This window comes from Tyto alba, unplaced genomic scaffold (assembly GCF_018691265.1).
Source record: "Tyto alba isolate M040663 unplaced genomic scaffold, T.alba_DEE_v4.0 Super-Scaffold_31, whole genome shotgun sequence".
Lineage (NCBI taxonomy): Eukaryota > Metazoa > Chordata > Aves > Strigiformes > Tytonidae > Tyto > Tyto alba.
Window position 1 is genome coordinate 1,709,467 of NW_024881306.1, and position 12,173 is coordinate 1,721,639.

Genomic DNA, 12,173 nt, shown 5'->3' on the forward strand with positions numbered 1-12,173 from the left:
ATGAGTGAAGATCACGACCCTTTTGGAAGAGCCCAATATGTTCGCTCTATCCGCTTGATACGATACCATTGTTGTGGTTTAGGCCTGGTTGCAGACAACCACAATGCAGCACCTCTCTCTCCCTTCCCCTCCGGCAATGAGAAGGGACAGAGAGCCAGGCTTGGGGTTCGAGATAGGACTGGGATGGGGAAAAAAATCCCCCTTTTATGATCATGAGCAAAGGGAGACTCGTTAGGGGAAGAAAAAAAGAACATACATTTATTACAGGCACTAACAACACATAACAGAGTAAGGACAGTGAGAGGCATTGCCACATCTTGAGAACACCTTCCCCCCACCCCTCCCTTCTTCCCGGGCTCAGCTCTGCTCCCGATATCTCTACCTCCTCCCCCAGTGGCGCAGGGGCAGGGAATGGGGGGTGCAGGCAGTGCTGCCACTTCCTTCATCTTCGGTGAGGGGAGTGTCCAAAACTTGTTCCCCCCTGCTCCGTTGTGGTCCCCCTCTCACAGGAGACAGTCCTCCACAAACTTTCTCCAACATGAGTTCCTCCCACGGGCCGCAGCGTTCCCCACACTGCTCCGTCATGGGTCACTAACTTCCTCCGACTGGATTCCCTCCCACGGCTGCAGCCCTTCCCGAGCTGCTCCGGCGTGGGACTCCCCCGCATGCTGCAATCCTCCCAGCACTGAATTACAGCAGCGGGGATGCCTTTTCCCAGGAGACCCCGGCCTTCTTCGGGCACAGAACCTTGATTATTCCGAGCAGGAGCCACAGGCCATAAATCAATGTCTGCTCCACCGTAGATCTTCATGGGTGGCGGGGGGGGCTGCCCTGCCATCTCCCCACAGGATACAGGGGGGTCTCTGCTCCGGCACACCTCCCCCCTCCTTTCTTCCTCCGTTCCTCCACTGACCTTGGTGTTCATGCAGCTGCAGCAACTCCTCCTCACAAGTCCCGACTGCCCGTCACCACGTCCCTTCTTAAATACGTTATCGCAGAGGCGCAGCCGATTGGCTCAATTTCCCAAACAGAAGTGGAGCTGACGTGGAGCTGGGGGAGCTTCGAGAAGCTTCTCACAGGGGGCCGCCCCGATAGCCCCCTCCCCTGCTACCAAAAGACTCCACCACTCACTCAACCCAGGACAAAGGGTAAATGGAGATCTACTCCACGGGGACCTCCCTCGCTGTCCCTCGTGCCCCGATACAAAGTTCGACCCAGAACCCGTGAGTTCCTGAGCTTGCTGCCGTTACGACCCGGACAAGTGTGCTACTGACCTCTATTTATTGCTACTACCACTATTCTGAAATAAACGGTCGATCCCTGGCGCTGTGGGTCGGGAGTCTGTCAGGAGGGCTGGGGCAATGGGCTCGGGGGACGGGGGGGTGGTTTCAATTCTCCGGGGGCTGGAGGGTGCTGGGCTGGTCCCACAACAGCTGGCCAGCTGTGTCGGAGGGACGTGGAGGCCGGGGTGGAGGTGGGCGGGCCAGGCATCTGTCCGGGCTGGCGAGGGCCGGTCCCCTGGAGCGCTGTGGCAGGCGGGCCAGTTCTCCAGGCAGAGGTGACGGCCGCTGGTGTCGGGTCCAGCTCTCAGGGGTGCCGGGGTGGGCCGTCCGGACGGCTGTCCGGGCGCGAGGGATGGCTGCTGGGGTTGGGCTAGGCTCCTGAAGCTGCGGAGGGGCGCCTGTGGAGAGAGGAGACTGCTGAGGCCCCGCGGCGGCTGCGGTGCCGGGTGGGTGCCAGGGTGCGTGGCAGCGTGGGCACCCCACGGGTCGTGGGCACCCGGCTGCACGTGGGAGCTGTGGGCACAGAGAGCTCTGTGCAGAAAACAGGGGTGCCCTGCACCCCTCGGCTGGGGCTCTGCTCGCCTCCCCACGGCTCATCTCCTCTCGGCCCTGAGCAGCCTGACCTGCCTGCTCTGCACGTGCCGCCAAGGGCACTTGACCCCGGCAGAGCGAGGGGCCCAGAGCTGGGCACGGCACTGCAGGGCCAGGAGAGCCTCCTGTTCTCCTTTCTCGGCGTGCCTGCCAGAGACCAGCACTCGGCTCCCGTGCCCGTCCCTGCCCAGACAAGGGGACAGCCTTGTCTGTCGGAGCGTTTGGCCGGTAACTGTCTCGGCACGCCAGAATACCTGGCCTCTAGATGCTTCGTGGCTAATAGCAGCCATCTGACACACAAGTTTGGCAACACTCACTGTTTTCGCTTCCTCCACAGGTGGAACACACAACAAAACACCATCCCAAGCAGCATGGAGCCCAGGACTGCCACTGGCACCCTCCACGCAGTACTCCATGAAGTTTCCATGACCCGCAGCATTTGCATTTGTCTTGCCACCCACACCTGGAGGAACAATGCTCTACGTTAGCGTGTCCCGCACGCTACTGGTGATCTCACAGGAGGTCTGACGTTGCCAGGAAACGTTCCTTCGCACTTGCTTGGCCTCCCTGAACCGGTGAACGTCCTGGGGCTGCACCGTTTCCTTGGTTTCGGTAGAAGCCAAGGAAACTCCCAAGGCCGTTGCAAATCAACGCGCTCTGGAGCCTCTCTTTCTGCTCTCAGCTTTGCTTGCACTCTGGGGTGGCCTGTAACCCAGTTTTCGCAGTGTCCCCGGTCTGCTCCCCCTTCTTGGTCACCTTCCGCATTTGTGCACAATTTCTGCTGCGCTCGCCCACCTCCACTCTCCGAGGCTCGCTGCTAGTGCTGCTGCATGGAGGCTCTCCCTGGCCCTCTGGGACAACTTGTCCCACTGAACTGAACTCATGAGGCCAAATGGAGAGCACGTCGGGGAGCACAGCTCCCGTTGGACCGATCGACCCTTTGAGTGAGATGGACAAAAGCCATCCCTGCCTCAGGGAGTGCCACCCCCAGCTCTCCCTCCCCAGCTCCGCACCCACACCCTGAGGGGACAGAGTCAGGCCCTCTCGGGAGACACCTGAACCTCGCCCTCTCTCTTCGCCTTCCCTCCAGCATGGGCCCTGCTTGCACACCGCCGCTTTTGGGGACGCGTCTCCCACTTATGGCCCCCTGCCAGACGGCTCAGTACCTGGACTGCTTCGAAAAACTTCATATGTCCCTGCGCGGTGGGCGTTCCCGGGCTTGGACAGAACTGCATAGAAACCAGAGAAAGGGAAAGCCTCAGAGAATTGGGGACGCATCTCCCACTTATGGCCCCCTGCCAGATGGCTCAGTACCTGGACTGCTTCGAAAAAATCCATATATCCTGGCGCGGTGGGCGTTCCCGGGCTTGGACAGAACTGCATAGAAACCAGAGAAAGGGAAAGCCTCAGAGAAAGGCAAAACCTCAGAGAAAGGGAAATGGCTCAGGCGCAGAGGTTGCAGGAGGATGGTGGAGGTTTCCCCAAAGCCTGTGCCCGACATGTCAGTGCATCCCTTTGGACCTCAGGTCACAGGAGGGATCCCCCGCTGCCGTGCCTGGGGCCTCTAGGGACCCAGGGCAAGCTCTGGCCTGCAGCTATTGCAGGGGGGTACGTTCCATTAAGAGTCGCATTTCCCATCATCTGCTGAGCGTGGCTCAGGATGGTCTTGTTCCCCAAATGACTAAGTTCTGAAAGTCCTGTCAACGGGGTGTGGTGGGAGGTGAGCATCTCTCTGCATCCACGGAGGGTTACGAGGGAGCATCTCCCAGGCGCGCTGACGGCAAGCGCCTCCACAGCCCAGAGGTGACCGGCATCCTCAGAGAGCCGGTCCTGGCTGCTGCTTTTGAAGCACTCGCTCTGTACCACCAACTCTTTTGGGTTGTGCTGCCGACAGGACGCGCGGTAGAGGGCACTGGGGGAAGAGCCTGAAGACACGGAGTGATTTTGATGCGTGGTGCTGGAGGATCAAAGGACGGCAATTACCTGGGAGGCCTGTTGACTGAATTGCCCCCGTTTTTGCATCAGACACTCTCACTGCCTGACTGCGTCCTCCCTGAAACGCCTCGTTCTCCACAGTCTCTTGGTCCATCTCTTTAGAAAGAAAGAAGGACAATTGAATTAGAAGTAACCGTTCCTCATCAGGAACACAGTATCTCCAGGAGGCCATACTTCTCAACATCCCTTCATGACGCTTAGAAACAAAGCCGGGACATTTGGGGGTGTACCTAGTGCCTAGTCCCAATGACATGTCATTCATGGAGGACAATTTAAGCACTAGACCCTTTCCACTTTAACCAGCAGACAGAAAATCCTGACCTGCTGGGAGACTAGGAGGTTGCACGTGAGCTTGTTCGCATTCCACTTAGTGCATTTTTGGCAAACGGCAAGATGATGGTAAATGACAGAATCTGTCAGAGGGGACAGGAAGATGCTGTAGCCAGTTCAGCTGGGGAAAGAGCCCTTCTGAGAAGCACTTCCCATCGTGTCAACTCCATCCCACGGTCAGGGTAACAGACACGCATGGTGGACTGAAGCGCCAGCTCTTGCAACCATACTCTGGGCATTTTCACAAGTGGCACTGACGAGCCCGCAGTGCCCCGAAACAAGAGGACAACCACAACCGACCGATCCAAAGCACGACTAGACGCAGGCGCAGCTAAACCAACCGAGACTGAATTCACAGCCCTTCATTTGAGCTGCCTTCAAGTTTGGCGTCTGGCCTCAAGCTGGGCTGTCCAGCTTGTACCTTTCCCTGGCACCGAGGTGTCACCGACCAGTCCTCAGGCATCACGAACGACGAGGCTGGACCGGGTTGTGAAGGTGGGGCTTCTCCGACCCTGGCCAGGGCACGCCTGCAGCCCTGGCAGTGTCCGCTGCTCTCAGCTACCCCAAGCTGCCTGCGCATCCTCTCCGCAGCCCAAGGGCACTCTCCCCTCGGGTGGGCGACCGGCGGGGTGCTGGCCCTCTCATGACTTGTCAGGAACCAGCTCCTTGGCAAGTCTGTCACACATTCCAGGCGTGAGGAGCACCAGTTCCTGCCAGCTGGGTACCAAGGTCTGCCCAGAACAGCTCTGACCCCGGTAAGGCTCTAACCGGGGCAGCAGCTGGTCCTGGCACTCGGTTTGAACCGCGACTGGCAGCAGAGAGTCGGGCATCTCTGCAGCTCGCCAGCGCCTGCAAGGCGTGAAACTGAGTGTGGCCGCAGTGAGGCTCTGAGCGACCCCCTCCTCCTGCTGTGCAGGCTACGGCTTGTCCATCCACGCCCCCAACACCTCCGCTTCCCACGGCTTCTGGTGAAGAGCAATCATCTCTACCCACCATGTGCTGCTTTGTCCAGTTCCTTCAGGACTCCCTCTAGGACTTCTGATGACCGCGGGGAAGATTTTTCCATTTCCGCTCTGTACTTGGCTCTCGGAGGACCTGAACGGAAAGCACAAAGTTAAATTTCTGGCAAATAGACTACTGGGAATGAGTGCTTAGTCTGTGGTCAGTCGAGACTGACCACTCACCCCTGCGATGCCAGGTGAGCTCCAGCGCAAGATCCAGCCGAGAAGCGGGAAGAGCCCTCCCTGCACCCACATCTGCAACCAAACACCCACGAGAAGTTTCCGTCACGCGCTGGGATACAATACACTGACACAGCTGAATAGCAGAACATAGAAGGGCATCACGTAACGACCTGGCACACACAGTGCAGGTCGTCTGCATTCTCACACCCGCAAGAGATGCCTCGCTCACATTTGGCCTTTGAGCTGGCAGCTCCCAAGGGAAGCAAGAAGCCGGGACGTACCCACGCGATCTCCCTGAGCGTCAGCCCTGGAAGCCGGCTGGGAAGCTGGGTAGCCATCGCCTCCAGCCACGTCTGTAAACAAAGAGAACCGAGAGGCTCCCATGAACTGTATTTCACTATACAAAACAATACAGGGGCGTGAAGGCAGTTCAAACAGGGGATTGCTCCATGGCACTCGTCCCCCCCCTCCCCTCAGGAGCACTGTGCAGACAGGTACTGGGGGCCTGGGCCACGCTGATCCAGAAGGAAAGCGTGCACGGAGGTATCGCTCCGGAGAAAGGACTCCCTGCCGCTCACACCAGCTCCAAGAAACTCAGCCCAGCAAGCCCGCTGGCTTTGCAGCAGGCGCTGGAAGCAGCGCAGGGTTGGAGAGGCTGGCCCAGACAGCTTCCCAAGGCAGAGTGCCCTGGGGCACATCAGCGAGCCCAACACATTCGCCCCCTGCTCTTCCGCACGGCGGAGCGTCGGCCAAGAAACTGTTCAGTTCAGTGTTGTCCTGGGCACAGAAAATGAAAACCTAGCTGCTCCCTCATTCCAGTGACGTACCTGTGGGATCGCCCTGAGGCTCCCAGAGAAGATCCGGCGGAGAATTCGGGTGGCCACTGGCTACGGGCACAGCTGTAATCAAGCATGTTCCCATTAGATGTGGGGATCTGCTTCTTTCTGGGTGACCTGCACTGACTGGAAGGGGCTCAGGTAACGACAGGGGAGCCAGCTGTGGGTGGAGGTTTATTGCCGAAGCTGCCGAGGGGCCTGGGTGACCTGTTTGCTGCACCTGGAGGCTTTCAACAGACTGTTCTTTCCAGGCCACGTGCAACAACACCCCTCAAGGCCCAGCGGATGGACAAAGCTACGTAGGGCCCCTCGGGGATTTTTCTCACGGGGAGGTCTCTTCTGTGCACAAAAGCAGCCCACGTGAAAGCAGCGGAGGAAAACAGCGATCACTCATTCACACGTCTCGTGGAGAAGAGAGCCCTGGCCAGGCAGAGGCTGCTGCAGCAGCGCTGCCCTGTCCGGTCGCCATCTGCTCCCCGGGCTGTGGGCTGGGGACGTGTGTCCCACGGGGACCCGGGTTCGCCCAAGGAGAGGGAGCACTGCAGGGCTGGGGCAGGAACGCTCCTCTTTTCTTTCCTGAGCGGCCAGATCTCGCTCAAGGCCGGCCGGCCCCAAGGCTGAAAGCCGGGATGCCGCCGGGGAGCGGCAGAGCCACCAACCTGGGCCCATCTGGCAGCGAGCAGCCCGGGGAAGAAGTGCTCCCGCGGGCTCTTGCCTGGCTCCTGCAGTGCTGCTCCGGCCCTGGCACACAGCCCGGGGGAAGGCTGCCCCGGGGCAGGGCGGCACAGGGCTGGCTCGAGGGACGGTTGCTCCCCGCCGCCCCCGGCCCCACCGTTCGTTCCCCTGGAAAACGCCCCCGCAGCGGCCGCAGCCCCCTGCGCCTCCCCGCAGGACATCTGCCTCCCACTGCCCGTGGAGCTGGGCACGGCTCCCCCGGCCCGGCCCGGCCCCGCTGTCACCCCGAGGGGCAGTGGGTGCCGGGCCGCGCTGCCAGGGCTGGGTGCTGGCCCTCACCTGCCCGCACGCCTAATCCCCGCGCTCGCCACCGCGCACCGCTGACACGCCGGGCTTGCAGGGCCACCAGGACGAGGAGGAGGAGGCGGGTGGGGGCCATGGCCCCCTGCGCCTGCCCCGCGCCGCTGCCGCTGCCGGCACTGCTGAAGCGGTGCCCGCGGCACAGCCCTCCAGCGCCGGGCGGGGCCCGGCAGGGCTCTGTGACGTCAGAGCCCGGCCTCCGCGCGTCACCGGGCCCCTGGGGCACCGCCCCTGCCCCGAGCACCGCCCCCGGCCCGCCCCGGCCCCCCCCGGCCCCTCGGGAGGGCGGGGGGCGCCTGTGCCAGCCCATTGCTGCCCCCGCGGCGGGGCCCTGGCAGGCGGGGGACGCTCACCTCATGGCCCTGCCCCGGGGGGGAAGGGTCAGCTTGGAGACCCCCGGAGAAAGATTCCGCCGGGGGCGAGAAAGACGTTCTCTGGGTCTGGGAAAGGCAAAGGCATCCCTCACCGGCAGAGCGAGGAGATGGCCTGCTTGGAGCACGGGCACCCTGCACACCTCGGAGGGGCTACGTTGCCAACTTGGCCAGCAAACTCAAGCTCCGCGGCTCCTTCGCGGAACTCGCCTCCTTCTAATGCTAAAAATCCCGCCGGCAGGTCAGAGAGAGCCTTGTCCGGGGGAAGAGCCTTCCCCTGGCTGGGGCGTGCCACCACACGCGTTGTGGCAGCAGTGGCAGAATTGCACGGGAACTACTGTGAAGAATGTAACATAAAGCATTTTGCTTCAGCCATGTCAGAAACAAGCTCATGTATATTAAAAAAAAAAAAAAAAAAAGTTTTATTGGGGACAAAGTCAGTGGAGCAAAGAACACAGCGCTGGGCGCAGTGGCGCAGTCTGCCCCAGCTGGGGCTTCTTTCTGTAGAGTCTCCAGGAGATTTCACTGGTTGAGCGAAAACGGCGGGTTTTCTCCTCTTGACACCTGCCCAGCTCCTTTTTCTTGGTTTCTCCGAGGCTGTCTCTCTCAGTACTTTTCCACTGCCCTTCTCGGGTGGTTAGTGTGTGTGTGTGGGGGGGGGGGTGAAGTCCAGGTCTCTCTCCATCAGGAGTTCTTTGCTTAACCCTTTTCTGCTGGCTGCCATTCCTCCCCAGCCCCCCCATCCAGATTCCCCTTTACATGACACCTAACCACAGACCCCACCCCCCCATCCTCTTGCTTGCCCAACTCCCCACAATGCCCAACCATATGCCTAACTTGTGATCACAAAAGGCTTGCTTAACTGTTATAATTGTAACAATACTGCTTTAATAACAGTAACTCAATAAAAGGAATTGTTTAATCACTTTTAGCGAAAGCAAAATTCCTCTGTTACTTCTCCCAAACCACCCCTTTTCTTTTAATACCATATTTTGCCTGAGCTTACTAACACTTGTCTCATTCTTTTCTGAATATCCTATCTTTGTGGGCACCAGCTGATGCAGCCATTTCAGGGTTTACCGGCATAGCTGCTATTTGCATCCCCTCAATAACATGAGATACTAGCCATATAAAGCAGAGTATTAAACATGGTAAAAACAAGCAGCCTGTGATAGCACAAAGGACGTAAAATACAACCTTTTCCCACACTCTGATGTTGGACATAACAATAAATCACTTGTTGCACGGATTTGCCGCTATTAGAGCGAACTAGATCAGGATGATGAGCGGAGGTCCAGTATAACATAGAGTCCCACCTCTCATGCCCATGGGGTTGCAGCCCACAGCTGAGATAAAGGTCTTCTTGGTGACGTGCACAGAGGTTAACCCGGTCTTGCCCTCTACTGTTTTCAAATGTAACAAATCCGTGTTTTAACAGTCAGTCAATTCAAGTGCAGCTCCTTTGTAGCCACTTCCTTTGTTTCTAAGCAAACGTTTTTCGGCACTTTCTGTCAGTGTCCTTCCACCGACTCTCAGGGACATCCCAAATTTCGGGGACTAACCTCCTTTTCCCACAAATCAAGGTTACAGTTCGTGCCCCTTCCCTATACTCACAGTCCCTGTTACAGTTATAACACAATTTTCTCCATATACAATACCACCTGCGGTTACACGTTTCACACTCACACAAAACCCACGCTTCATGAAATTCGTGTATGCACTCGAGACATGGTATTACCCTAATAGGTTGATTTTCTAGCAATGCCCGATCTAACCCAAAACGCTCATAGTCTATTACCAAACAGCTTTTTCCCTGATATCTTTTTGTGGTTCCCCATACAGCGAGTAAGTAAATTTTCAGTGTCACGCCCGAACCCAGTCCCCTCCCGACAAATTTATTTAGTCCTTTTGAGGTAGACTCGTAGTTATCACTTGATGGTACCACAGTCCACTCCCGAGGCTTTTCCACCGGTCCTTTTCCTCGGGAGGCAGGAGTCCACCCCTTTTCTTTTGTTCGGATCGCTGTCTCGGTGGTCAGCAGCACCTGAAATGGACCTTCCCACTCGGGAGTTAAGGATTGATCGTTCCACACTTACATACTGATTTTCTACTTCTGTGCTGACAATATCCCTGTTATTACTCATAGATGGTAATCCAAACATCATTTCATAGGGAGAAATTCCCAGGTCCTGTTCGTGGCTGAGTACGGATCCTTAATAAGGCCAACGGCAGGCATTTAATCCAAGGCGTCCGAGTCTCGATCATTAACTTAGTCGAGGTTTGTTTTGAAATTTGATTCATTCTTTCTCCTCTTCCAGAACTTTGAGGGTGCCACAGGGTGTGCCACTGCCCATTCGATCCCTAAAGCTTCAGATAGTTGTTGTAAGATTTTTGAAGTGAAATGTGTTCCTCTGTCTGAGTCTATTCTTTCCATTAATCCATAGCTGGGGATAATGTTTTCCAATAACACCTTGGATCCCACGCTTGCCATTGCCCTTGGTGTGGGGATTGCTTCCACCCAATGAGGTAAGTGAGCCACTAATACCAACAGGTACTTCCACCTTTGTATTTGAGGTAGCTCTGTGAAGTCTACCTGGAGGCTTTGAAAAGGCCGTATGGCTAGCTCCCATCTCCCAGCCACCTTTCCTCTCATTACCTTTTTGTTCACTTTTTGACAAATCAGCAGCTAGTTGTTTAGCTGCCGTGTTTATTCCTATACACCCATATTCTCTAAGAAAAAATCACAAAGCGCTTGCATTCCCCAGTGTGTTTACTGATGCATTAATGACAGAAGTTCTTGTGATAATGTTTTGTTTAAAATCTGCCTTCCATGGACTGGTAAAGTCCATTTTCCTTCTGGATATTTTTCACCCCCTATTTTAAGTATATCCTTCTCCTCTTGTTCTGTGAAATTCCCGACTTAATTCTCATAATCCCCTGGCGTTACTACTGCTGATGACTCTGTAGCTGTTTCTCTGTCTGCTTGATCTGCTAAGTTATTCCCCTTATTTCCATCGATGCTCCCCTCTGATGCCCTCTCACACGCACAATTGCAATTTCTGAGGGGAGATTCAGGACTTTTAAAACTTCTCTAACCACCTGCTCGTGTACTAGCTCCTTCCCTTTTATATTCACAAGCCCACACTTCCCCAAATTTGTGGACTACTCCAAACGCATACTTTGAGTGTGTGTACACTGTCCCTTCCTTATGTTTCAAATATGTTCACGCCTGTTTCAGGGCATAGAGTTCACAGACCTGCGCTGACCACCCAGCAGCTATTTTCCCTTTTTCTAACACTACCATTTTCTGCCCATAGATAACTGCATAACCCGATATTCTTTTCCCTTCTAGGCATTGAGAGGACCCATCAATAAATAGTTTTTCCCTATAGGGCAAAGGTTCATCTAACACTTGTTCTCTTGTTGTTGTTTGATAATTAATAAAATCCAAACAGTCATGTTCTGGTTCCTGAACACCCTCCCCATATAGAAATAGGGATTAATATTTTTAGTTGTTATTAACGTGAGCTCTATCTGATTGTCCTGGTTGGGGCTGGACTAGAGTTCCTGTTGGTTTCAGTAGCTGGAGGAGTGCTGCAGCACAGAGACCCCAGGGGCTCCCCAGGTCCCAGTGCCCTCACCTGTGTGCGGGGGCGGGGGGAGCACAGCTGGAGGGCTGGGCCCCGATTGGCTGATAGTCCATGTCATGTGACATTGTGCTCACTATATAAAGGCAGGAGAGGGCTGGGAGAGGCTGCCACTTCTGGGAGTGTGGCTGTGGTGGCTTTGTGTTTGGGATTGCTGGCTGGGAGCAGGTGGGTGTTGGTTGGCGGGTGGTGAGCAGCTGTATTTTACATTACCTGCTGATACTGCTGACAGCGTATTATTCTGTTACTGTTATTGAACTGTTTTTATCTCAACCCGTGAGTCTCCCTTTGCCCCTCCGATTCCCTCCCCATTCCCAAGTGGGGGGAGGGTGGGTGAGCGGCTGTGTGGCGTTTAGCTGCTGAGTAGGCTCAAACCACAACAGTCCTTTTTGGCGCCCAAGGTGGGGCACAAAGTGTTGAGATAACAACAGATTTGATCTGTGAGTACTATCAAGTTTGTTATAATGCCGACTGCACATCCTGTTACAATGTCATTTGCTTGGCTCCTAAAATCATGGGTTTTGTTGCTGCAGTTGTGTTATGCATCCCATTACTTACTATATGTAGTCCCCATGCTGCTGCTTATTACCCGTGGGAATTGGATTAAGATTTTTGCCTTGCTGTATTATGTAACTCTAATTTATGGCATGATAAAATCTTCTGTCATGGGAGTTGTGGGGCACCTACTGGAATGGGTTAGTAACTACACCCTCCACCTTTTCTCCTCAGAAAGCCCACCCAAGGGGGAGATACCTTTTTCCATCTTCTCCAAGCTACTTGCAAGTATACTTGAGAATGCTGAGAACTCTGAATATCCATGGAATGCTCATATTAACGTTGTTGTCTTGTTTCTGGAAGCTGTAGTGTTCCTGAATGTGGTTCAGGTTCTGTTTCGGGTTAA

General features: G+C 55.7%; 1 protein-coding gene across 1 annotated transcript; it reads right to left on the bottom strand.

Moving 5' to 3' along the window:
* Positions 1–1,388: 1,388 nt before the first annotated feature.
* On the bottom strand, positions 1,389–8,000 carry LOC122154107. The gene is made up of 10 exons (XM_042800345.1): positions 7,234–8,000; positions 6,211–6,282; positions 5,665–5,736; positions 5,384–5,455; positions 5,193–5,294; positions 3,858–3,965; positions 3,189–3,251; positions 3,041–3,103; positions 2,192–2,337; positions 1,389–1,667 (listed from the first exon to the last, which is right to left on the bottom strand). Exons 1-10 carry the CDS (start codon positions 7,562–7,564, stop codon positions 1,389–1,391), a joined length of 1,308 nt encoding a protein of 435 aa, XP_042656279.1. The 5' UTR covers positions 7,565–8,000.
* Between the last annotated feature and the right edge of the window lie 4,173 nt (positions 8,001–12,173).